Source organism: Tamandua tetradactyla, chromosome 4 (assembly GCF_023851605.1).
Source record: "Tamandua tetradactyla isolate mTamTet1 chromosome 4, mTamTet1.pri, whole genome shotgun sequence".
NCBI lineage: Eukaryota > Metazoa > Chordata > Mammalia > Pilosa > Myrmecophagidae > Tamandua > Tamandua tetradactyla.
The window spans coordinates 58,209,644-58,234,979 of NC_135330.1; the positions used below are offsets into that span (position 1 = coordinate 58,209,644).

Below are 25,336 nucleotides of genomic sequence, written 5' to 3' on the forward strand. Positions count from 1 at the left end.
CAGAGTACCCAGCCTTCCATGGGGCTGGAGGAGCCACCTGAGTAACCACCCCACAGGAAGTTCAGAGCTGAACCTCAGCAAGAGGGGGCCAGATTTTGCTGCATATGAAGACCCTCCAATCACACAGAGTTGGAAGTCCGTGCCGATTCCACAGAGCCTTGACCTGATGAGTAGGAGGTTATCCTGTAATATAATAACAGGGATATGAAGAAGCACTGCCGACACTCAGAGTGCTTACTATGTGCTAGGCACTGCTCTCAGCGATTTATACACATTAACGATATATTCGTTACAAGGACCAGACACAAGGGGCAGCTATTCTTCCATTTGTGAAGAGAAAACAGGCATGACAGGCTTAAAAATTTACTTGAATTTGCCTGGTGAGTGGCAGAATTAGGATTTTCATCCAGGTCGTCAGGCTCCAGAGTCACACTCTTAACCCTCCACTGCTTTTGCTGTCTATTCACTGACCACTTACTCCAGGCTGAACCCTGGCTGCAGTCATTACCGATGTGGAGACTGGCTCAGAGGGGAGGGCAGAGCTGCGTTGACAGCACGGTCTATTCCAGCCCACACTCTCCACTCCACCCTCCTGACTCCCTAGAACTCTGTAGGAGTTGCCTGTCCAATGGGAAGCAAATATTCATTAATAAACAGCACAGCACAGGTTCTAGACAGCCGTCTTTCCCACCTTCAACCATTTTTACCAGTTCTGCTCCCTCCTCAGACCCCCAGGGCAGGTCTAGTAAACTGCAGGAGCTGGTGGGGAGTGGGGAGCCTGAGCTGGCTGCAGCCCAGGGCCTCCTGCTCAGGAAAGGGGCCCTCACGGGCAGCGTGGGGCTAGCTGTAACCCTGGTTCCTGAGTCTGGCACTCTAGGTCAGCAAATCTCAGGAGGGCACATCTGACTTCCTGCTTCCGTGGGGGACCTAACAATTGGTCTTGGAGCTAGAGGCAGGGGGAGTGGACATGGTCCAGGCCTTATAGGCTTCAATAAAGACCTTGAGCCTGTCAGTTTTGAAGGAAGAAGTTGGCAAGGTCAGATTTAGGGCAAGCTCTCTGCTAGCTCCTAACAAGAGCTTCAATAATTCTGTGAGAAATGGTAGGGGCTTAGACTGGGGCAATGGGATAGGAATGAAGGGGAGGGGATGGGATTCCCAAGTTATTTGGAGGTAAAGTTGGTGGGATTTGTGAGTGATCAGATGTGGGAGCAATGGAAGAATCAAGAATCAAATGACCTGCAGCTTTCTGGCCTTGGATGACTGGCCAGGTGTTTAGTTTTTGGACAACCAGTGAAGATAAAGAATAGCAAATAAAAAGCCAATTTGGGGGAAAAGATGGGTTTAATCTTGGACATGCTGATTATGAGCAGATTCTGGGGCACTCAGGGGGAGAGTCCTGCTGAGAGCCAGACAGATGAGTTTGGGGTTCAGGGGTCAGATCTGGACTAAAGAAGAGATTCTCAAGTTAACAACATAAAACCATGAAAGACAATAAAACTCTTCCAGAGAGAGTAGTCAGACCTTACATTTTAATCTGTTGAGTGGGTATTTGAGAACGGAAGCCTGGGAAATAGCAGCATTTAGGGAGAAGGGGTTAGATGGTCAGGAAGGACAAGGAGAACCAAATTGGTCAGGTTCCAAAAAGCAAGGGAAGAGCTTCATGATGGAGGGAGAAGGATCCATGGCATAAAATAGAGAAAGAGGGCCTGAAAGATAAGGTTAGAAAGACATCCTCTGGATTTAATAATTACAGAATTATTAGTGACCTTGCTGAGATACAGTGCCAAGGGTAAGGTCAGACCAGAGGGCCTGGGGTAAATAATGCAAGTAGAACGTGGTGGGTATGGTGACAGGAGACACTCCAGGGTAGTCAGAGGTGGGTGAGGCAACCCATGGAAGGTTATTTTTAATGTGGGAGACTTAAGCATGTTAAGAAGCTGAGAGGAAAACCAGGAAATAGAACAAGACTGAAAAGATGATGGAGGCCTTGGGTAGCAGGGGATGGATGGGTGGGCTTCAAACAGGAAGGGCACACCATTCCAAGACTGAGTGAAAAGGTCTATATGAATCGATTTGCAGGTAGGGGGGTCAGGAAGTTGAAAGGTTATACCTAATGGCTTTGACTTTCTTCAAGTAGTAGGCAAGATTTTCTAGGGTAAGGAGAGAAGAAATATGGAGAATTGCCTAGTGGCCTTGAGTAAGTATAAACTGCCACTTACATAGCCTTCAGGAGGTTGGGGACCCCGAACCTGGTGGGCCCACTCAATCCGTCAGGGTGATCTCATTTAGCAGTGCTGAGTTGCCCAGGGAGGAGCAGACAAGCCAGGCTGGGTTATGGACCCACAGTTGGGACTCTGCAGGCAGATGCATATATGTAGGACAGATACAAGGAAACAGAGTAAAAGGGAAAACAAGTCAAGCTGAGTGAGGGCATGAAGGAAGAGAAGACATGAGGAAGGAGGCTGGCCCCTACCTCTCCATTCCTTGAGTGTCTCACTTCCCTGTGAGCCCTGTGGTCTCATCCCTGGAAGGGTATAAGTGCAGGCCTTTATCTCCATAGGTCAGTTCTAAAGCTCTGGTCCCAAGGGCCAAACCCAATCGTTGTTTTTTCCATGTGGGGTCAATCCATTGCAGGACAGCATAGCTGGTGGGTTTGATGGAAGACAAACAGGATCTCTGAACACAATGACATTAAATTCTGATCATTTTACACCACACAAGAAGGGATGAAGAATATCACTTCTGATCTTCCCCATAATTGGCTGCAGGGACCCTAATCTCTGTTCTAAACAATCAGGAAAGCAGTAAACTCTCTCTCTCTCTGCTGGGGCTCCCTGTCCTTTAATCATTCATAGAAATAGGTACACTCTGGAATTGTCTAGAAATCTGGTTTTGTATGTGATATTGAAGCATACTCAGGGGAGTGCTTATGTGAACAGTCATTCCTACTCTTTTATATTCATTTATTTTCATATATTGAGCTTATTCATATTTGCATTTATTTATAATTAGTGACAGCAGCTTGCTTCAGACCAAATCCTCAAAACCACTAAAGACAGGTTGGATCGCCTGTGGGATATAACCAAGACTCAGAAAAACAAAGAACTCAAGGTTTCCCCAGGCAGCTGGTTTTAGACGGGGGATGTGGCAATGTGGATATTAATTCCTGGCCCATTTTCACCTGCCTCTTGAAATAAGAGAATCCCATCTTGAAAGCACAAAATGGCCCAATGAAGCTTCCAAAGTAGTGCTTGGAGGGGAAGCCTTGAGTGTTTGCTCAGTGAATAAGGTGGAAAGGTTATCAGTGTGGGTTCCTCTGCAAATGCCTTGCATTTGTGACACTCATACTTCCATTAACCCTGCCACAAATTTCATCCCAGCCAAGCAAGCACACTTGTTCAGGATCCCACATTCAGCTTATTCCTCCCTCCCCAGCTATGCCCCTTACTTCCTTCTAATATCTGTGCTAGTCTCTGCTCCTCCTGGAATCCCAATTGGATGTCACCCTTTTCTCTCCTCTTTTAAGGGTCTGTACTTACTATGAACTTCAACAAAGCTTTGTCAACCAAAGCCCCCACCTACAGTTGTCCTCTCATCCTTCACTCCCTACTTCACTCCAGCATAAGGCTCCACCCAGAGATGCTTAATACATGATTATTTAGACAGCCCCTGAGAACAGAAACTGCCAGTGGCTCAGTCACCAGAGGTCCTCCTCGGCACCTTGTGTTGGTTCATTTCCTGGCATGGAGACTACTTGGGGCTGGGTTTTCTGGATGACCCATGGAAGCTACTGACATTTCCTTTTCCCAAGCAGCTGCTTTACATTTGGGGGTACCTTTGGGTTTTTCAGAGAGCACCATTTACTGTACTTTTGAGACGTTAGGATAATAATTCCAGGGACTGCACAAAAATTCAGAAATGAGAGGAAAGATAATAAAATCTCAGGATAATTTCCAATGGTCAGTCGACTCTGCTCCCTGCAGGGAAAGGAGCCCAGGAGGAGCAGCATCACCAACCTGCCAGTTCCCTTCCCCTGCTAGGTCAGTGGGATTCTTGGGGAGTCCTGGGCTCTGCCCCAGCCACCTGGATCTTCCAAGGACGATGGTCTTCAGGATGCAGCAAGTACTTGTAGAATACCCTGTTAGTTCTCTAATTCTCTTGAAATTCAAAAACTGAGAGAAATAAGACAATTTAATGATGGCTTCCATGATTTACAGACAACACTAAAATGACGGACAGGCATTTCTCTCCATGCACGGGTACAATTAAATTCAGGGACAAGTGGCAATCCAAAGACAGGACAGTGTTCCTCAGGTCTACTGCCCAGCCTCTGGTGTCACATGGTCTACACCACTGTCCAGCTCAGCATCTGCAGACCTGGGGAGAGGCTGGAGGACCGCCCAGGGCCCCTGAAGTAGGAGTGAGCGGACAGGCAGCGGGATAAACCAGAATGTATGAACATGGACAGGAATTGGCTGCAGAAGACTGTAAGGTGGAAGGAAGTTGGGACAACCTTCCCAGTGAAGACCACATTGTATGCTAAGTGGAATTTGCTTTCCCATGAAAACTGTTCCTGAGGGTTGGAACCAGGCCAAGCTGGGGTTGGTGTCAGAGCTGGGAAGAACAGGCACCCCAGACCAGCAGACAAGTCAGAAAACAGAAGGGAGAACATGCTGAATGCTGAGCCATGCTTTCCTCCCAAACTCCGAGTCCTTAATGACCCAGTGGCCATCTTCCAAAGGGTAATAAAATTTCCAATATTTGGAAAATTGGAAGGGTAGCAAGGGTGGAGGAAGGAGAGAGGCTCCACTCAATGCTGATACCATCTGAAATGTCTCTATTCCCTTCTGGCCTGCCTCCCCCTACCCTCAACTCCAAAGACCTGAGCAGGCACACTGGAGATCAGATACCCCAGCGCTCTTCCCCAAGTAAACCAGCTGGGTACAAGACATCTAAAGAGAGGGTGAGACAGGAACATGCCATCGACTTTTAAAGGACGACCTGGAGAAGCATGGCACTGACGGAAGGGGAGAAGTGGTCCTCTGGCTCTGTCCAACCTGTGACTTTGGGAAGCGGGCAGCCATGGCCTCCAGTCCTTGAGCCCACTTCACTGGCCCATTTAACTGAGCATCTTGTGCCGATCAAAGACCGTCTTCCGCTGCTCCTGCACCTGCAGCTTCCACCGCTGCTGAGCACCTTCCACGCGTTCCAGAACCGTGTTTGCTCGGGGTCCCCCCAGGGAGGCAGCAGCTGCTGCCACAGAGCGAACATCCTGTGGGGGAGAAAAGGAAGAGAAGATTTGGCATTGGAAGCCAGAGGGGTCTTGTGTCTTGACAACTTGACATGGAAATGAGCAGCCCCAAAGTTTGAGCACAGGCTGTGGTTCCTTGGGGAACTCACCTCCTATCCACCCACAGAGCCTACCACACTGAGCACGGCCTGCTGGAGGCCTCGGTGTCCGGGAACTCTGAAGGGAGGGGCTCCGAGCCCTCCCTGGGGCCTGGGAAAGGAAGCATTCAGGAGGATGTTTTGTGGGACCCCATACTATAACACAGCTGGCTCATGATTCAGGTTGCCCACCTCAAACCCAAAGGCCTGTTTCTAATTCTTGAAAGGTATATTAAGTGCTGGCCTCAAGACCTCATTTAGTGAGTAGATGACCCAATGATGTTTGCTGTATGAAGAAATACACCACTGTGACCCCTTGGCTGGTACTAGGATGGTGAACTTCCCTGCCCTGTCCACCTTTGCCCAGGGGATGGCAGAAACCTCTGTCCTTGGCAGAATCGCCCAGGAGTTTGGGTCTAACCACCCTCAGATGGCAGCACACCTGCTCTTAGGTGGGAGGGGTCTGCACAGATCAAGACCCACTGGATCTGCTCTGACTGGGGGCAGCTCACCTTCCCTGGGAAAGAGGGGATGTGACATCACTCAGGGAGTCTGCCAGGGTTGGAAATTTGGAGCCTGACTCCAGCATTCCCATTTCAGAGCCTGCTCAGGCCCATTCCACCCTTTGACAGCTTAGGATAGCTCAGCTCCTTCACTATCTGCCTCCTACTAATCTCACTTCCCCTTTGTTCTCAGGATTGTTTCTATTGTCAAAAGGAGCATCCTCCCCTAATTAACACTTTTCTGCCTCTAAAGCTCTGGAGCCCATGAATTTCCTGCAGGACCCAAACCTGATTTTGGGGGGAAACTAAGAGCTGAGAGCCAGGCCCACACCCCCATGGGGATTTCCTCCCTAGCTCTCCCTGCCTCTCATCTCTTGCCACATACCTCTTAAGGGATTAGCACAGCTCTCTAGCCCACGGCTGCCCAGTAAATGCAACTTTGCTTCTAATGCCCTGAGATGGTGCAGCTTCTGTTGCCATGTAGCTGCCAGGCTGTGGAGAAGGGAAGGGTAGCTAGGTGAGGGGTAAGGGAGGAGAGAATGAGCTGGCAGTTGCAGAGAGGTGAGCTGTCTAGAGGTGAGGCTGGGAGTTAGCTCAACATCACTGTCGCAGAGCTCTGATTAACATGCCTTGTACATATGCCTGTCCAGGACACGCATCCTCTGCTAGGCCAGGTATAAATCACAGCAATGCCTTAGAGGCAGGTGCTGGCAGCAACCGGCAGGGGCACGCTGACCTCTGAGCTGGGACTCCTGGGTTTTCTGCATAGGCTTTAGGGAGCACCTTCTCCAGATCACAGACTCCTCTGGGCCCATTTCTCTGGGTGAACTCACATGCCATGCCCACAGGTCCACAGAGGGAGCTGGGGAGAAGGAGGGAAGACCTCAGCCACTTAGCAGCAGGGAGTCACTGGACAAGTTACTTGATTTCTCCAAGTCTGAATTTAATCCAGTCTTTCAACTTTTTTGAGTAAACTATCAACAGGAATTATATTTACCTGGCAATGTGAACACATACACTCTCACACTTAAACAGTAAAAAGAAGTTTCACAAAACAATACTTAGCCTTCCTTAGTATGATACATTCTGAATTTTTTTGCTCTGTTCCACTTGATTTTTCAAAAATGCTGGTCATGACTCACTAATTGATTTCATGACCTGATAATGGTAACCCAGTTTGAAAAATACAGATTTAATGATTACTTGAGTATGGAAAGGTCAAATAAAAGACTATATGTAAAGTACTTTGTATACAAGCTGTTACAGAGTAGGAGCTCAAGAAATGTTTAGTTTTCTTCTTTCCTGGTGCTTGGTTCCTTCTTTCTTCTTCTCATGATTACGTTAATCCTTTGTTATAAGAACCATGAGCCTAGGAGAGGGTGCTGGGCTGACAGGATGGGAAGTTCTCTGTCAGGTAAGCCTGAAGCTGGTGGGTGTCTCTCCTCCGAGATACAGGAGCTCCAGGATGAGACTAAAGGAGAAGTCCTTGCCTTCCACCAGGCTCTCAACACTCCATCTCTATTCTTCTTCCTGTGCCTCCTGACCCAACTTTGATCCTTGGAGGGATGCCCCAATATAACAAAAAGATAGATGTAAAGCTAAGGCCTCGCAGGCAGTACTACTCTCCCCAGAGCCAAGGCTACCTTTTGGCTCTTTGCCTGTGGCCGTTCCAGAAGGTGGTTAAGAACACCTTGGAATCAGGCAAGCTTGGATTTGAATCCTGGTTCTGCCACCTAACAGTTATATGACCTTGGGAAAATTCCTTCATTTTTGGAACTTGTCTCCAATCTAGAAGATAGAGCCTGAAAGATCTTCTTTTGAATGAAGCAATGAATGTAAAGCATTGAAGAGCACCTGGCAGATAGCAAGGACCAATTAACAGTAGCAATTAATATCAGACCCTCACTCTAGGGTCTGCTGAGGCAGGGTAAAGGGGTAGAAAGTTGGCAGCCTGATGGTGGGAGAAGCTGCCTTTGAAAAGTGACCCAAGCTGTTGTACCATCTTTCAACTCCATTTCTTCTTAATACAGCTGAGCCAACCTAGCGAGCCACAGTGCTAAGCACAAGCTCTGCCTCTGTGTGTCTGTCAAGATGAGGTGGGCATGACACCCACCTGGGAAGTGGCTGGCCCATCAGGAACTAGCTATTCTGGCTTTGGAGAATCAAGGGGCTTCTCTTCCTCACACCCACAACCTCCTCCCTGCTGGGACAAGTGTCCTCACTGCAGAGCCTCAGTGAGGGGTAGCCTGGATGTGACCCCAGAGGACCAGGCTGGGTGGCAGGCTCAGAGCAGTGGGGGAACCTCAGCCCTGCTTCTCTCTCCCCTGCTCTGCGCCTTGAGAGAAGGCGGAGGACAGTCAGGAGCAGGGCGTGAAGGAAACGCGCTGAAACTCAACTCATTGCCATCGTATCATTTTCTTCCCTTTCATGCATTATCTCAACAATTATATTGACGTGAGAACCATTACATCTGTTTCAGATTTAGAAAACTAAACCAGCAGGTTAAGAACCATGGGTAGTAACTGGCAGAGCTGGGACCCCAACCCAGAACTATCTGACTCCAAAGCTAGGCCCTTAGAGACTGTGCTGTGATGGCTGACGGAGGTTCTGGAAATGTTTGCTGCATTGCACACCTTCCTGCTCTGTCCTCAGGGGAGATACAGCCATCTGAACTGCCCTCATCAGTGTGTCTTCTCCACGTTTGTCAGTCCTAGAACTGGAGTCCAGTGCTGCCTAGCCATCCTCAGACAGGAGGGGAGACCATTTTTCAGTGGCCCAAATCTCCTCTTCATCCCAGACCCTCCTCATCCTCATCCTCATCATCCTCATCATCCTCCTCCTCATCATCATCATCATCCTTCCTTGATCCCCTGTTAGACCTTCTCCCATGGACAGCCCAGAGTGCTGCTCACAGGCCTGGTGGGGTCAGAACATTGACGATCCCTGTGAGTAGCACGGACACCCAGAGCTTCATGGAAACACTTATTTCTCTCTTTTCAAAGTAGGCCAAACTTGTACAGCTAAAAAAGCTGTTTGCTGTTTCTGTCCCAGCAAACATGCTTGCTTCCTCCCTTCAAAGGGCATTGAAATCCTAGGGCAGGCAGTGCACGATAATCAGGGGCCAACTAATTTTGGCTTTGCCAACATTTTGAAAGAGGACATAACAGGCTTTCCTCTCCTTTCACAGACTGCGGGGCTGCAGGGGAGAGCCCCTTCCTCTTCCAGTCCTGTAGCCCTAGGGCAGGAGAGCTCCTGGCTATAGGAATCAGGGTGATGGGCCACAGGTACCCTAATCCTGGGAAATGATCCCACCTCCAGACCCCACTTCCAATTGGGTCCCAGACCCTGGGGAAGGCAGTAAGGGCCTGGTAGCCCCTGGATTGCAGATTTCCTTCCCAAGGTCTCTGAGCCATACAGGCCTACATGAACTTTCCAAGGAACCCTGAAAGGCCATGCTCCTAACTTCCTTCCTCTTGGGATGAAAGCTAAATCTATCCAGGCCACCACAGGAGAGGCTTCATTCTTCTTGTCTACGTAACAGAAATGCTGTCCAGACCAGTAGTGAACCCAGAGAAACAGCTACAGCTCTGCTACTGCTCAGCTGATGACCCTGGGACCTCCTCTTCCTGCCCCTCGAGCCCACACTCCCCACACACACCTCTTTCCCCACCATACCAAGAGGGGTTGGGTCAGTGGATTAACCTTTAGGAGCAGGGTTGTTAGATCTCTGCAGAGATGAGATCCCTTGGGCTCTATTCAGCCCCCAGGACACTGCCCATCCACTCTCCAGCAGTTCACTAATCATCTCCATCCTTCCACTGAGCTGGTGCTGAAAATTCCCCTCTGCAAGGGAGCCTTCCTTCACAAACCAATACTAAGAGAAGAATAACTTCCCAAAGCATTGGGCCCCCTCGCCTGACTGCCCGTCTCACAAAACCTGACCTTACTAACTGACTTTAAGTTTCCTGTGCATTCACCTGGTCTTGGCTCTCTGGGTTGGGACTTAAACCCATACCAGCAGAGATGAGGGTGGGTCTGTCACTCAAAACATAGCACTACCTGTAGGATCTCTGAGTAAAGCAAGATGAAGATAAGCCATTTGAGCAGAGAGCAGCACAGAGCTACTGAACCAGAAGGATGGGGTGGGAGCACCATATATGGGGATACCACAGACCACATGAGGTGAAGCAGTGGATGGAGGGATAATGCCAAACAATGGGACCAAAGGGCAGTGCAGGCAGCACACTCTCATTTGCCCTGAGGGTATTTCTTAACTACCCTAACAGTACGTGATGAAATGTACTTTATTCCAATCCCAGCACTTCTGTCTGACCAGCCACAGCTGGCTGCAAATCCTCAGGTCAGAGTGAGGAATAGACTGAACACGGCTTTTTATTACCTTTTAGAACATGCTAGGCCAGGAATCTCCCTTCTAGCATGTAACACGGACCTGCCAGCCTCTGCTGGGACAGCTCACTGCCCATCAAAGGGACTCGCTCTATCTGGCCCGGCAGTGTTCCTCATTACGTAATCCTCTTTCCTCCTGAGTGAAAATCTGTGTCCTCTGATTCAGGTTCCACCTCCGGGAACTACACTAACCAAATCTAATCCCTCTACCCCCAGGCTACCTGCAATCAGAGGCAACTGCCTTGTCAGACTGAAAGTGGGGGGGCACCCCAGGTTTCTTGGGGGAAGGAGAGGCCTGGGCTCAGATCCAGATGACAAGCTGCTCCCCACCCCACCTCTGGCTCTGGCTCTGTGTCTAGCCAGAAGGAAACAAAACAAAGCCATGTCTGAGAGCCATGTGTTCCAGAGAAATCACAGTATGGCCTGTGCAATCATCGATCTGCATCTCTCTTACAGAGAGTGAGTTCTTTGACACTAAAGTTAACTAAGCATGGGCTAAACTGTCATTTACCAGGCTGGCCAGGACTGTAATTACCATATTACCCCTAATGGCTAAGTGTTTATTAGCAATGTTCTTTGCCATCGACGTTACTATTACTGTATATTAATAACCAATTAGACACTCAGGGTTTCCTCTTGAACTCAGACCATCCAATTTCCAGTGACATCACTTCCCAGGCTCTAGAACAGATGGGGCAAAGCTTAAACTCTCTGCTCCACCTTTGGACAAACTTACATCTGGGGTCAGACTGGGAATGGTCCAGACTGTACCCAGGTAAAGCAGCAGGGCCTGGGGGAGTGGCCAGGCCTCCGTCCTTGTCCTCCCTGCTCATGCTGGCCCAGACTCATTTCACTCAAGCAGCTTCACACTTAGATCTGAGCCCCTGGCTCCTCTTTATGGTGGGAAACATCCTCTTTCCCATAAATGGCAGTTTAGCCTATGCTTAGTTACCTCTAGTGACAAAGAAGTCACTATTTTAAAGGGGAGCCCATCTATCCCATCGTTAGAGTGCTTTCTTGGCAAAAACGCCCCATTCTTACATTGTTTTAAGTCTCCCTCTTACTCCCAACTTTGAGTCCTGCTCTTCCCTGGTGAACTCAGGGTAAGGCTATGCTCTCTTTTATACAACCTGAAGGCAGCTATCATGTACCTGTGAGTGTCTTTTTTTTTTCTTCAACCTAAACATCCCAGTTTTCTCAACTAGTTCTCCCAGGACATGGCTGAGGCCCTTTACCACTAGAGCTCCTTTGCGTGCACCTCATTCACTCATGCCATCATGCACTGTCAATCCACATTCACGAATTTCTACTGGCAGCGAGGCTCTAAGGACAGAGCCTGCAGACACAGCCAAGGTCTCCACAACTCCCCAGAGTCCACCCCTCACTCTGGAAAGCAGCAATAAGCCTACCCTGTCCTCAGACAGCACCACCTGTGAGGCAACCTCCTTGGCTGCCAGACCCTCCTTCTCCCTGTCATCTCAGTGCACGGGTGACTGCTGTGAGTGTGTAAAAAGGGAGCCAGAGACATGTAGGGGTATGAAGTCATCACTCCAAGAGGAAAACCCCTGGACACTTGTTAACTCTTTACAACGGGGACACGTGTTACAAAGGGAACATGTGTTAACTCTTTACAATGCTGCTGAGCTCGGGCTGCATGGCACATACCGCAAAGAGCTCTTCAGCTTTGACCTTCCTTCTGCCCCTTCCTGGGTTTCCCCTCCAGGACATGTTAGTATGGGAATGGGTGGGAGGAGGGTGAGTGATTGTTAATGGTGTGGGGACTGGTCCAAGCCCCTCCAGCTCCTACCATTGCATGAGTATCCATCCCACAGGCTGTTGGGCATCAGTGGCCACCTTCCCTGTCCTATGAAGCCAAAACCCCTCAGCTTGACATTTCATGCCAAAACCTAGTGGCTACCTCTCTTTGCCACTACTCCTACATGCCTATCCTATCCTTGATTGCTCAAAATTCTTCAAGCATAATAAACAGTGATTCACCCCCTCAGTATCTCTGCCTGTCTTCTTCCTTTTTGGCTCGTGAAATTCTATTTTCCCCTCAGGGCTCGGGGCTGTGCTCTGCATTGAGCAGCTGCCACCACAGACTTGTCACCATTGACTGAGTGACTTGGATGTTACATCCATGTGTGACTGGCCCTGGTTGGTTCACTTTCCTTCTGCTTAGAAACGTGGCAGAACAGGAAGATAAAGCCCCCCCCCCCGCCCGCTTGTGTCCTGAAGCCAGGTACAGGAAAAATTCCCTGTTTTATCTAGAAGTGCAAAGGGCAGTTCTGTGCTAAGTTTAAAAGTGGGATCTGAGTGATGTGTAGAAGTCTGAACGGGAGAAGAGCAAATGGGAGCAAGGGAGGGGCTGTGAGAAGGGACACTAGTGGTGCAGTCTGGGTTTTACCCTGGGAACATACGTGCCAGAAGCCCAGGACCTTGGCTGTGGGCAGGGCACTGACTAGGTCCCTGCTTCCAGAGCCCTGGTTACCTCATTCTCCTCCTCATTGTGCAGCTGTTCAGTGTACGCATCCGGCTTTCGAATCAGAGGGTCCACCAGCATCAGAAAGGCCATGTAGAGCAAGAGGGCGCCCACCACCGACAGGTAGATGACAATGATGACCTGAGGAAGAGACCCGGGTGGTCCTGTGAACCAACATCCTAGGCCAGTGGTGACACACTGTTCTATTTGTGTGCCATCTCTGTTCCATGGTAGTGACCACCTCAAGGGTTGCACGGTGGGTGGACTGGAAGACTACTTGGACTTGGAGGAAAGAAAACCTTGAATGATACAAGAGAAAGGAAAGGGATGGCCCTACTCCACATAATTAATAACTTTGTCCTAAGCTAAGGGAATTCTGTAAGAACAAAAGAGTTCCATGGCAGGTGTAAGGACAGCTGCTGAAAAAGGGAGAAGGGAAGTTTAACATCCTAGATGCTCTTAGATTGCTTTGTCAGGGTGGAGAAACTGGGCCTAACCAGTTGGAGAAGAGTCTGTGAGGAAGGGAGGAAAGCAACCAGGGACTCAGCAAGAACACAGTAGAGAGCCCTGAAAGCCTGGGCTTATGGGCCCCTTCCATACTCATGACACTCTACTGGGGAAAGTGGAACAGCTAGGCAAGAAGTTCTGCACTGATGGCTGGAGGCCACACCTCACAAGCACAAGGCAATCCTCTAACATCAGTCTTCGTGAAGGGACAGGGAGCCCTGCTGGCTGGAGTAATCTTTGTTTTATAGAAAAGACAGATTCAATGTTTCTCAGTGTGGATACTCTGGGCATTTTAAGCAGGACCCTCCAGGAGGATGTTAGCATCCATGGACCTCGTGCCAGTAATAAACTTCAGTTATTGGGACCAAGAAAGTCCTTCACCCATCTCTAGATGGGCCTCAGAGGTCAGATTCTCACCTGACAGAATCGCTAGGCTACAGGATTCACCCAGATCCCAAGGCTAGGAGATGGGAGAGATGTAACTTGAACCCAGATTGTTGCCTCCATCTCAAGTGTATTTTCAACTTCCACAATCCCTGGCCACCTGGCTTCTGATTTTCTTTGTAAGAAGATTTTTGATGATTGTTTGAATCTCTTTGTGACTGGTTTGTTGAGATCTTCTATTTCTTCTTTAGTCAGAGTAGTTCGTGTGTTTCCAAAAATTTATTCATTTCATCTAAGTTGTCGAGTTTGTTGGCAGATAGTTGTTCATAGTATCCTCTTACGATTTTTTTTTTGCTTCAGGGTCTGTGGTAAAGACTCCCCTCTTATTTCTGATTTTGCTTATTTGCTTCCTGTCTCTTTTTTTATTTGTCAGCCTTGGTATTGGCCCATCAATTTTACTGATTTTCCTCAAAGAACCAACTTTTAGTTTTATTGATTCCTTCTCTTGTATTCCCATTCATTTAATTCTGCTTTAATCTTTGTTATTTTTCTTCTTCTATTCACTTTGGGGTTAGTTTGCTGTTCTTTCTGGTTTCACCAGGTGAGCAATTAAGTGCCCAATTTTTGCTCTTTCTTCTTTTTTTAATATAGGCAATAAATTTTCCTCTCAGCACAGCCTTTACCACATCCTATAAGTTCTTATATGTTGTATTATCATTTTCATTCATCTCCACATAACTACTGATTTCTCTAGCAATTTTCTCTTTGACTCACTCATTGTTCAAAAGCGTGTTATTTAATCTCTACGTATTTGTGAAAGTTCTTGTTCTTTGGTGGTTATTGATTTCCAGCTTCACTCCACTGTGATCAGAGAAAGTGTTTTGAGTAACTTAAATGTTTTTACATTTATAAAGACCTGTTTTGTGCCCCAGCATATGATCTATCCTCGAGAATGTTCCATGACCACTAGAGAAAAATGTATATCCTGGTGTTTTGGGGTGTAACAACCTATATATGTCTATTAAGTCTAATTCATTTATCAAATTGTTTAACTTCTCTATTTCCTTAATGATCCTCTGTCTGATTTTTCTGTCTATAGAAGAGAGTGATGTATTGAAGTCTCCTACTATTATTGATGAGTCTATCACTCCCTTCAGTTTCGCCAATGTCTGCCTCATGTACTTTGGAGCTCCTTGGTTGGGAGCATAGACATTTATGATTGCTATTTCTTCTTGGTTAATTCTCCCTTTTACTAATATATAGTGTCCTTCTTTGTCTCTCTAAAGTCTATTTTTCTGATATTAGTATGGCTACTCCTGCTTTCTTTTGGTTACAGCTTTTGTGGAACAGCTTTTTCCATCCTTTCACTTTCAATCTATTTGTATCCTTGTGTCTAAGATGAGTCTCTCGTAAGCAGCATATAGCTGGATTATATTTCTTAATCCATTGTGCCAATCTATATCTTTTAACCGGTAAGTTTAGTCTGTTAACATTCCAAGTTATTACTGTAAAGGCATTTCTGGCATCCACCATCTTATCCTTTGGATTTTGTCAGCTCTATATGTTCTTTGTTCTCTTTTTCTTTTTATCCTTTAGGTTACCCTTACTGGCACCCTGCAATTCTGTGCCCTCCTTCAGACCTCCCTCTCCTGTCTTTTTTTTTTTTTTTTTTTTGCCGGCAGAACTCCCTTTAGTATTTCTTGCAGAGCTGGTCTCTTGTTGACATATTCTCTCAGTCTTTGTTTGTCTATGAAAATTTTAATCTCTCCCTCAGTTTTGAAGGACAGTTTGGCTGAGTATAGAAATCTTGTCTAGAAACCTTTCTCTTTCAGATCTTAATTATATTATACCACTACCTTCTTGCTTCCATAGTGCCAGCTGAGTAGTCCAAACTCAGTCTTAAGTGCTTTCCTTTATATGTAGTAGATTGTTTTTCTCTTGCCACTTTGAGGATTTTCTGCTTCTCTTCAATATTTGACAGAGTGATTAGTATGTGTCTTGGGGTAGGTCTATTTGGATTTATTCTATTTGGAGTTTGTTGGGCTTCTTTGATTTGCATATTTATGTCTTTTATAATGGTGGGGAAGTTTCCCCCCAACATATCCTCCATTAATCTTTCTAGCCCTTTACTTTTTTCTTCTCTTCCGGGGACACCAATGATTCTTATATTTGTGTACTTTATTTTGTCTATCATTTCCCTGAGATTCGATTCAAATTTTCCCATCTTTTTTGACATTTGCCCTTTTGTGTTTTCAAAATCAGTTGTTCTGTCCTCTCATTCACTTATTCTTTCTTCTGCCTCTTCAAATCTGCTGTTGTACGTCTCTAGTATGTTTTTTATTTGGTCTACAGCATCTCTAATCTTGTGAAATCTGCTACTTTTCTATTTATTCTTTCAAATTCCTCTTTATGCTCTTCTAGTGTCTTCTTGATCTCCTTTATGTCATTAGTCAGCCCAATGATTTTATTTAGTAAAGTTATATGAACATCTTTGATTAGTTGTTTCAAAGTCTGTGTCTCCTCTGGTATTTGAATTTGGTCATTAGACTGGGCTGTATCTGTCATTTTCATATGGTTAGCGATCTGTTGTGTTTGTGGCATGTAAATATCTTGATAGGGTTACTTTGGATGTTGATTTCCTTCAGTAGTCTAAAGCTTTGCATTTGTGGGACGGGTATGGAGCAGGATGCAGGGTCAGGGAGGGGCACAACCATGTGGTGATGGGTTGTGATGCAGATGTATGCACGGGTTGGGGACTCTATGCTGTACTTGTGAGCATGGGGTACAGGTCACAGGGTCGTAGACATGTGGTGCAGAGGCCGTGGGAGTGAGATGCAACTCAGGCAGGCCTTGGAGCGCAGGAGCAGTATGCAGCATAGGGGACACAGAGGTAGGGTACGGCAGGAGGTGGATGGGGGTGCAAAGCAGCTCTGCAGGGTCTGGTATGCAGGCAGGACACTGGTGGGGACATGAAGCATGTGAGGTGTGGGTGTCAGGGTGTGGCGTACAGGGCACAGGGAGGTAGGGGTGCAGGTGTGTCCTTACACAAGGGGAGGGATTCAAGGGAGCCAGGATGCAGATACGTGAGTGTATAGGGGCAGGGCACAGGTCACGATGGTTGTGGGATGTGTGTTAGGGGTGGGTGATAACAGGTGGGCCTTGGCACAATCTGCAGGTATAGGGGTGGGGTGGGGAAGGAGTGTCCACTTGTGTAGGGCAGAGGCTATGTGGCACAGATGTGCCCAAGAGCACCTGTCAGGTGTGGGAGAAGGGCATTTGTGTCATGCGGTGGGCCAAGGGTGTGCATGTGTGCGGGGCAGGGGGTGAGGTACAGGGGTCAAGAGGTCCATACATGGATATGTGGGTGCCCAGCAGAGAGGATGTGGCTGTGCCAGTGCCTAAATCTGGGAAGCAGGGCCCTGGTGTGCATGTGTGCAGAGCTCATGGGCAGCGGGTAGGATTGTGCCAATGTGGGCTGGGGGCAGGTGTGTCCTGGATGCACAGGTCAGTGCTTGCTCAGAACTGAAGAGGTGTGGTGTGAGTGGGTACCTATGTGTATCTGAAGGATGCCCATACGTGGTGAGCAGAGCTGGCAGGGGGTGCAGGTGGGGTTGAGGGACTGTATTGGCTGGGTGTGGGTATGGCCAGGGTATGAAGATGAGTGCCTGTAGCCCAGATGCACTGGTGACTGCCTGCAGGTGTCAGGGAGGGGGAGGTGGGCATTAAGGGGCTGGCTGCAGGTATGTGGGTCTCAGCAGGGGTCAGGCGAGACTGCTTGTGCAGAAGAAGTAGGCTGGGCTGGGACAGGCTTGTGCGCATGTGTGGGGCGGGGGTGTGGGGCAGGGATGCATGGGGAGGGGTCAGGGCAGGGGTGCTTGGAGGGTGGTGCACAGAGGGTAACTGGGTTCACATGTGTGGGGTCTGGGGGAATCACCGGTCAAAGGTAGAGCACATGAGGGTAGCAAATTCAAGGAACATGGTTTGGCTTACTTCCTGGTGTCTGTCTGTCTTCCTGTCCGTGCACTCCTGAGGGCTCTAGGTCTCCATTTCTAAAGGGGTACATTAGGCTGTTTGCATTAGCTAGACGGTCTATGGTTCTCTGTGTCTCGATTCTTCTGCTTTTTCAACCAGGGCCTCCCTATGTGGTATAGAAGACCCTCCCAGGTCACTTACACCCTGATATTGCTTTCCTGGTCTTTTTTCCGTTCCTTCACTAACCGTTCTTTGGAGGAGGGGTGAACTTGACCTATCCTATTCCACTATCTTCCCAGAAGTCGCCCTCACTGTAATGGGAGCCACTGGAAGGAGGTCAGAGAAGAGAGTTGGCTCCTAGTAAGTATGGTGAGTGGGTCCCTATGTTTGTAGCCAGCTGAGAAGCCAGACCCACAGTCATCTGAAACATTCCAGAACAAAGCACACGACTAGGGCTGTAGGGCAAAAAGGATGTGGGGAAGAGGAAAAGGGTTTCTGGTGGTGTGGGTGGTCTCCCACAGGGGCGCTCCCGGGAACCCAGAGTTCCAGGTGTGGCATTACCTTGATGGTGGTGGTGCTGCGCTCCTCATACTTGCACTCGCACAGCAGGCAGTAGGCCTCCACGTCGTGGCCAGGCACCGGCATGGGCTCCACCACGTGCAGGCAGTTGCTACAAAGAGACAGGGCAGTGGGAGCAGGGCTACGGGAGGGTCTTAAGACCTCAAGACCAAGGAAGTATGTGCCTTGGGATGGGGAAAGGTGGGTGTTGGGCATAAGTGAAGGGTGCTTCCAGAGAGAGGACAGCATTTACAAAGGGTTAAAGCCAGGTTTCACTAGCCACTTGGCAGGACCCCTTCCCCAGCCCAAAGCCTCACAGCTCTGGCCCCCTGCCCACCAAAATCAGCTCTTCAGACAGTATCCACAATGCTGGCACCATAAATCCCAGTGTTCTCCCCAGATTCTGACCCCTGCTGCTTTCTCATTTCATGCAATGCTCTCCCTGGGTAGACTCATTCATTCCAAAGGTTTCAACTCAGAAGCTACTGACTCATAGGCTAGAATCTCCAGTCAGGACCTCTTTCCTCCACTTGTGTCCAGCTCTCTACAGGATGCAACATTTGGGTGCCCACAGAGACTACAAACTTTCCACACTCCAAACTCATCAATTCTTCACACCTACCCCTCCACACCCTTTGTCCTCAACTCCCTAGTCCCACAAAATACCTCCTTGGTCTGTGTTTCCCATCGCAGAGAATACCTCCACCATCTATTCTGCTGACCAAGTCGAAAACCTGGGAGGTGTTTCTCACACTGCCTTGCCCCTCACCTAGGAAATCCTCCCAATGCCATTAATTTTACTTCCTTAGACACGTCTCAAATCCATCTTCATTATTCTCTGCAACTGCTGCGTTTAAGCTGAAGCCCTCATCATTTCTTCCTTGGACAACTGATCTGGCCTCTACTATTCTCCCTAATTCTAGCTGGACCCTGTTTTAATATTACCTACACACTTCAACCTAGTGATCTTACCGGAATGACATCTGGTCACATTGCTCCCCCATTTAAAACTAGCCAATGCCTCTACAGGACCTCCAGGATAAGAGGCAAGCTGCTCGGCCTGGGGTACCAATCCACCTCTACCCCCTGCCTACCTATGCAGCCTCATCTCCTGCTATGCTGGACTTCCAGACTGTTCCCTGAATGAGCCATGCCCTCTTCCTTGGCACATTCCACACCCTCTGCCAGGAATGCACAGCCTTGCCTGTCACCCCTTTCCACCTTTCTGTAACCCACACATGCTTCAAGATTTGGCCCAAAGGTTTGACCTCTCTCAACTGCCAGCCTCCCATGCTCACCTCTGTCACAGCACCAATCACACTGCATTGTAGTTGTATCTTTACTTGTTCTGCCTCCCCCAGCAGATGCTAATTCCTTCAGGACAGGGGCTATATCTTATTCATCTCCATTCTGCCTAGCACAGTGCTTGCCAGAGCAGGGCTCAGGAAATAAGTGACTATCAAATGAATTTCACGGTCTGTTATAAGAGGATGCCACTCCCTTTACCTAGCAGTGTTCCCAAGTAGGGCAGACCAAAGAATGCAGGCCCCACATTAAAAGACAGGGAAACTGAGGTTCAGGGAAGCAAAGTGGCATCTCGTTAGCAGTGGTGAGGCCAGGACCCAAATCCAGATGTTTGGCCTCAAAGCCTTTCCATCTGACTCTCAGCTTCAGTGAAGCCCATGCCTAGCTCTTAACTCAGGCCTCTTGTTCCCAGTCTTCTTCAGATCAGCATGCTTGCAACTTGGGTGGTTTATTAGACAAAACTCAGTAAGCTAAAATCCCTATGGAATGCACTTTTCCCATTACCACTAGAAAAAAACTGAAGCAAAACCCCTCAGTGGTTCACAAAGGTGAACCAAGCATCATGATACAATACACAGCCTAAGTGCCTGGTGCCCTGGACCTGTCCTCCTCTGTGAGATAAGATGACCTGTAGGTACTTCCACCACTGACAGGACTCCTGCAAGAGACAAGCTCAGCTTCCTGAGCGGCTCTCAGACTGCCTTAGTAAACAGTCAGGCCTGTCCTTCTGAGCCCACCTCTTAATCCTTCTAGACTTGGGATGGGTCTCTGAAAGAAGCACCAAAGGCATGCAATATAAAGATAAAGTGTTAATAAAACTAGGATGTTCTCTAAAACCTCTGTTCCCTTAAAAATCCACTATAGAACATCCATGAATTTACCTAAACTTCTGTTGATGTGAGTTCCACCTTTGGCTGGCACGTTCCATACTGCATTACCCTTTGCCATGTGAAAGGGTTTCCTGCTGTTGCAACTAAATGCACTCCTTTCAGACTTGGCACACTGCCTCCTATGGAAGGAGCTGACGAAAAAAGCCAGATTCACATGTGGCCCTTGGTCATCACTCCTGTCCAAAGGGATCACGACCTTCCCTTGTCTGGCAAGTCTCTTCAAGCCTCCTGGGGTCCAGATTCCTCTGTGTCCTGAGCCATACAGGGTCCTCAGTTTGGAAAGCATCGTTCCAGTGATGCAGTGGGATCTTTGCATTTCCCAAAAGGCCAGAGTAGGGTCTCAGGGGCAGGTGAAAGGTGCCCAACCCAAATCAAGACCCTGTTAAGTCAGGGGAATATACTATAAGGGGATAGGGGAACATCAACTAGGGAGCTGAAATAGTTTCATCTCTGGTTCTTCTGGGAACTGGTGAAATCCTAAACACAGTCTTGCTCTCCTAAGGGACTCCATTCATCCTTTTGGGATCAGTGATATCAAGACTCCAGACACTGGTCAGGGGACAAGGAAAGGGCTAAGGAGAAAGGCAAGTTGGGTTTAGTTCCCTGCTCTTCTACCTGTTCTGTGATTCTAGGTGAGTTATTCGGCTTCTCTGGGCCTCAGTTTCCGCTTTTATAGATGGAGGCTGAACTCCAACACTGTCTCTCAAACTGTGCTCCTTTAGGTATTTCAGGAATCACCGTGGTGGTGAGGGAGGGGCACGTCCCCCTTCTGCCAGAGTAATTCTGTCTTTATGTATCACATAATTCTGTTTCCAAAGCAGATTTTTTTTGTAGGAAAGGTGTATGTTTAAAAGTTTGAAAGTCACTTAACTAGCCAAGCCCATTAAGTTCATTCCCGCTCTCAGATTCTCTATAACAAGTTTCCTTGCTCTGGCGTTTTCGAAGCATGTGGTTATACAATCCCAACACTAGATGGCAGAATACTAGCAACACGGGAACATAAATGGCCTTGGCCATTAAACCTGGACTGCAGCTCAAACTCTCCTGGTGTAACTCTGGGTAACCAGAGGGAAGAGACAAGTGTTCTCTTACAATGGACCAACAGGACACCAGAGTGGACCTGTGGCAGAGAGAGAAGACGCAATCAAGCAGGTCTCCTCTTCTGGCCCTAGCAGGTGGGTGCTAAGATCACATGTCAAGGCTCCACCTTCACCCCATAGGACTCTAGGCAAGTATGGGATGACTTCAGGACAAGGCCAGTGTCACCGGGTCCCTGAATCCTAGAGTCTTACTTCCCAGCCTCAGTTTCCACCCACCACCCACAACAGAATTGTCTTGAGATTCTTGATTTGAGACCATTCATCAGGAAGCTCCCTAATTCTGACCTTTAAAGAGAAGGAGATAAACCAGCCTGGAAGATCCAAAGAGGAGAACTGTTGCTCTGTCCATAAAAGTTTTGAGGCCACACCAAAACTTCAGGACAGAGTCAGTGCTGCTAAAATCCCCATGTCCACACAGAGGCATGGGATGCAACCTTGCTATCTGATGTAGGGTGAAGACAGTGTGCCAATTTATTTCCTGATGTTATTTGAACTGTAATCATAAGATACAAGGGAGTTTCAGGGGCTCCTCCCAGGACTTCCTCTCTTATGATTTTGTGAATCTTTTTAGAAAGCAGATGGAAAAAGTCTAATGCTGTAGAAAGAGTCCACACTTTCTGGGGCTGTGGTGCAAGTCTGACACTATGTGGCCTCTTTGGTAAGGAGTGATGTGATGATAGTATATTAATAATAATATCAGCTAACATTTGTGTAGCACTTACTATGTACCTGGCATTGTTCCAAGTGCTGTACTTATGTGCAAGCATGCACAAACACGCACTTATTTAATACTTAAAATATTGCCAACATTTTACAAATGAGGAAATTAAAATTCTTTGGAGATGAAATAATTTGTCATACAGTTAACAAGCAGCAAAGCTAGATCTGAAGTCAGGCAGGCTGGACTCAAGTAGATTGAAATGCTAGTGATCAATGAAAGGGAGTGGTAAGGGGTATGGTATGTATGAACTTTTTTGTTTTCTTTTTATTTCTTTTTCCGAATTGATGCAAATGTCCAAGAAATGATCATGATGATGAATATACAACTATGTGATGATATTGTGAGTAAGAATGGAATGATCATATGGTAAGAATGTTTGTGTTTGTATGTTGGTATGCTTAATAAATAAAAATAAATAAATAAATAAAGTGACACACTGGGAAATGAATTAAGACTTCAGGAGTACAATTTAAATTCTCTCTCTGGGGCTCAGTCTCTACAATTAAAACATGGGAACCATACCCATACCACTTACCTTACAAGGAGACTGAAATAGAATAACATGTAACAGGGCTTTGAAAAAGCACAGAGCATTGGGTGGGCCATGATGGCTCAGCAGGCAGAGTTCTCGCCTGCCAGGAGGGAGACCTGGGTTCAATTCCCCGTGCCTGCCCATGCAAAAAAATTGCACAGAGCATTGATTCCACCTTCCCTACTACCAATTTTCCTACATCAATGAAGACCCAAATTCAAAGCAAAAGAACAAAATCCATTCCTCTGACCAGGAACTCCTCAGCTGGAATTCAAGACATGTGGGTTCTGTTTCTAATTAGCTGCATGACCATGAACAAAATATTCCTTTTGCAGGCTCTCCACAGGAATGGAGAGAGCACGTTTATCCTCTAGAGGCTCCAAATACCCTATAAACACCTCACACATCATTAGAAGCCAAGGGCCATCCATGCAATGTCTTACCAGTCCTTCTGTGACACATTCTGGTTGTAAATGTGCCCACTGATGTTTCTATAAGGTGGACAGATGCATTTGCACCGGATATCTTCAGAGCTCTAGAAGAGAAAACTCAGATTAGGTAGGCAGGACCCCTGGGTTCTGTTCTAGCAAGATTCCCAACTTTTGGCTCCTTGTTCTGTAAGGCGACCATGCTTGTATAACTTGATCTTTCTATATTCCCAAGTTCAGCAAGAAATGACTTCTGTTAGAAAGGATGCTCTATCACAGGGCCCTCAAGACAGAAACTGTCCAGTGGCAAATGGGATACACAGAAAGCTGTCCAGTATTACCATTCCTCAAGTGGGTGCGTGACGAGGGGAGAGGGTGGGAGAAGGGTGAAGCAGGAGGCACAACACGCAAACTGACAGCCTGGGTCCCACATCTGTAAGTACATCTCTGTCCAGCAGGCTCGAACACTAGACCCCCTCCCCCCAATGCATTCCATCTACAACTTCCTAGGTTAGAACTGGGGGAAGGAAAAGAGCAGGGGTAAGTGAGAGAAAGTGTATCATTTTCAAGAGAATATTCAAGCAACTCCTTTGAAAGTTCTTCCCCTCTGGAAAGGGTAAGAGAGATAGCACCACAGTATTCTAATAAGGAACATCCCCTGGGGAAGGTAAAAGCAAGTCAATCCTGAGAGTCACCCTTCTTCAAAGACTTGTGATCTTCAGAATCTCAAATTCCATGGACCCACCCAAACCCAACTCCAGCTCTCTTACCCCTAAAGAATTAACTCAGGGAGCTCAGCACTCAGACTGGTCACACTTACTAATAGAAAATTCCATCTGTATAGCCTATATACTTTCTTGTACATCAAAATGTAGCATTTTTACTTCATTATGTAATTTGATTCTTCCTAAGTAGAGCAGTAGATACTATAACCACCTTCATTGTACATAGGAGCAAAGAAGAACTGAAATAACTCCCCCAAACCCAAACTTCCTAGCTGGAATTCCACCTTGGGCCTGTCTCATGTGCACCATCCCTGCCACAAGTTTCTTTACCACACCTGCTAACCTTAGGGAAGTCTGCAGCCTTGCACCTGAGGGAACAGGGCGAAAAGCACGGCCCCAGAGGTGAATGAGAGGCAGGGCTTGAGAAACGGCTACCTGTGGGGTGGCCCCGCCAGCAGGGCGGTCGTGTTCTAGGAACTACCGGCTCACCTCCCTCACCTTGCTGGCTTGAGCTGAAGGAAACAGCAAACACCCGACCACCGCCGCCAAGGACAGGAGCTTCATGCTTATTCAGGCTCGCTATGACAGCAATACTGGTCACCTGGAAAGGAGATACGGAGTCGGGGAAGAGGTGGGCGTCCCACCACAGACCACCACACTAGGCCCCTAACCCTCTTGCCTGGACTTGGGAATAGGGGTGGGGACTGGGATCCGGGATTCCAGGGCCTCCAGAGACCCTTAGCCAAGTGCCGCCTTTCCCAAGTCTCCCGCTCTCCACTGCCCACCTGATGCGCCCTGTGGACGGGGTCTCACGGGGACAGGGCCGTCCGGGGCCTGAGCGCCTCCGCAAGGCCCACCTCTGACCCTCGCAGCGCGCCCCACAGCCCTCCGCCATCTCCACCCGCCCCGCAGCTCCTCCCCGCTCAGGGCCGACGGGAACTTTGGATGCAAAGCCTGGGAGCCCTCATCCCAGGGGTCTTGGGCCAGGCTGGACCCCTGAAATCCCGCAAGCCCCCGCACCTCTTCCCCAAACTGGGGTCCGTGAACCTCCGAGTCCAGCTCCAGCAACAGAGGATCCAGCTGGCCCCGCCCCCCTCCGGCTTCTATTGGCTGCTAGAGCAGCCTCTCGACCCCGCTATCGCCAAGGCGATAAGACCCACCCTCGCTGGGCGGGGAGGCTCGCGCAAGGGAGAGCGAGCAATTTCTCAAACCCGAGCAAACAAGAAAAGGGAACGTCAAACTTCCCAAGTGGAAACTGGGAAGGGTCTTGCATATATGACCTGCAAAATCCCTCTGCGGTGCTTCGCCCCTTCTTAAATTGTGAGGATCGAGTTTCAGAGAGAGGCTAAGCCTGCTCCGTCTGGCTGTGTTAAAGAGAAAGCACTTTATAAACCGTGAAATAGTATCAGCAACAGTAATGATAAAAACAGACAC

At 48.1% G+C, this 25,336-nt stretch overlaps 1 protein-coding gene across 2 annotated transcripts; it reads right to left on the reverse strand.

Moving 5' to 3' along the window:
- Nucleotides 1–2,958: 2,958 nt before the first annotated feature.
- On the reverse strand, nucleotides 2,959–25,031 carry TMEM9 (transmembrane protein 9). 2 transcript variants are annotated; one of them, XM_077157373.1, is made up of 6 exons: nucleotides 24,923–25,031; nucleotides 24,392–24,503; nucleotides 23,193–23,284; nucleotides 18,205–18,313; nucleotides 12,790–12,921; nucleotides 2,959–5,272 (listed from the first exon to the last, which is right to left on the reverse strand). In XM_077157373.1, exons 2-6 carry the CDS (start codon nucleotides 24,464–24,466, stop codon nucleotides 5,120–5,122), a joined length of 561 nt encoding a protein of 186 aa, XP_077013488.1. In that variant the 5' UTR covers nucleotides 24,467–24,503; nucleotides 24,923–25,031; the 3' UTR covers nucleotides 2,959–5,119. The 2 variants fall into 2 exon arrangements, with proteins under 2 accessions (XP_077013488.1, XP_077013489.1); XM_077157374.1 differs by having other exon boundaries at nucleotides 2,961–5,272; nucleotides 24,401–24,503.
- Between the last annotated feature and the right edge of the window lie 305 nt (nucleotides 25,032–25,336).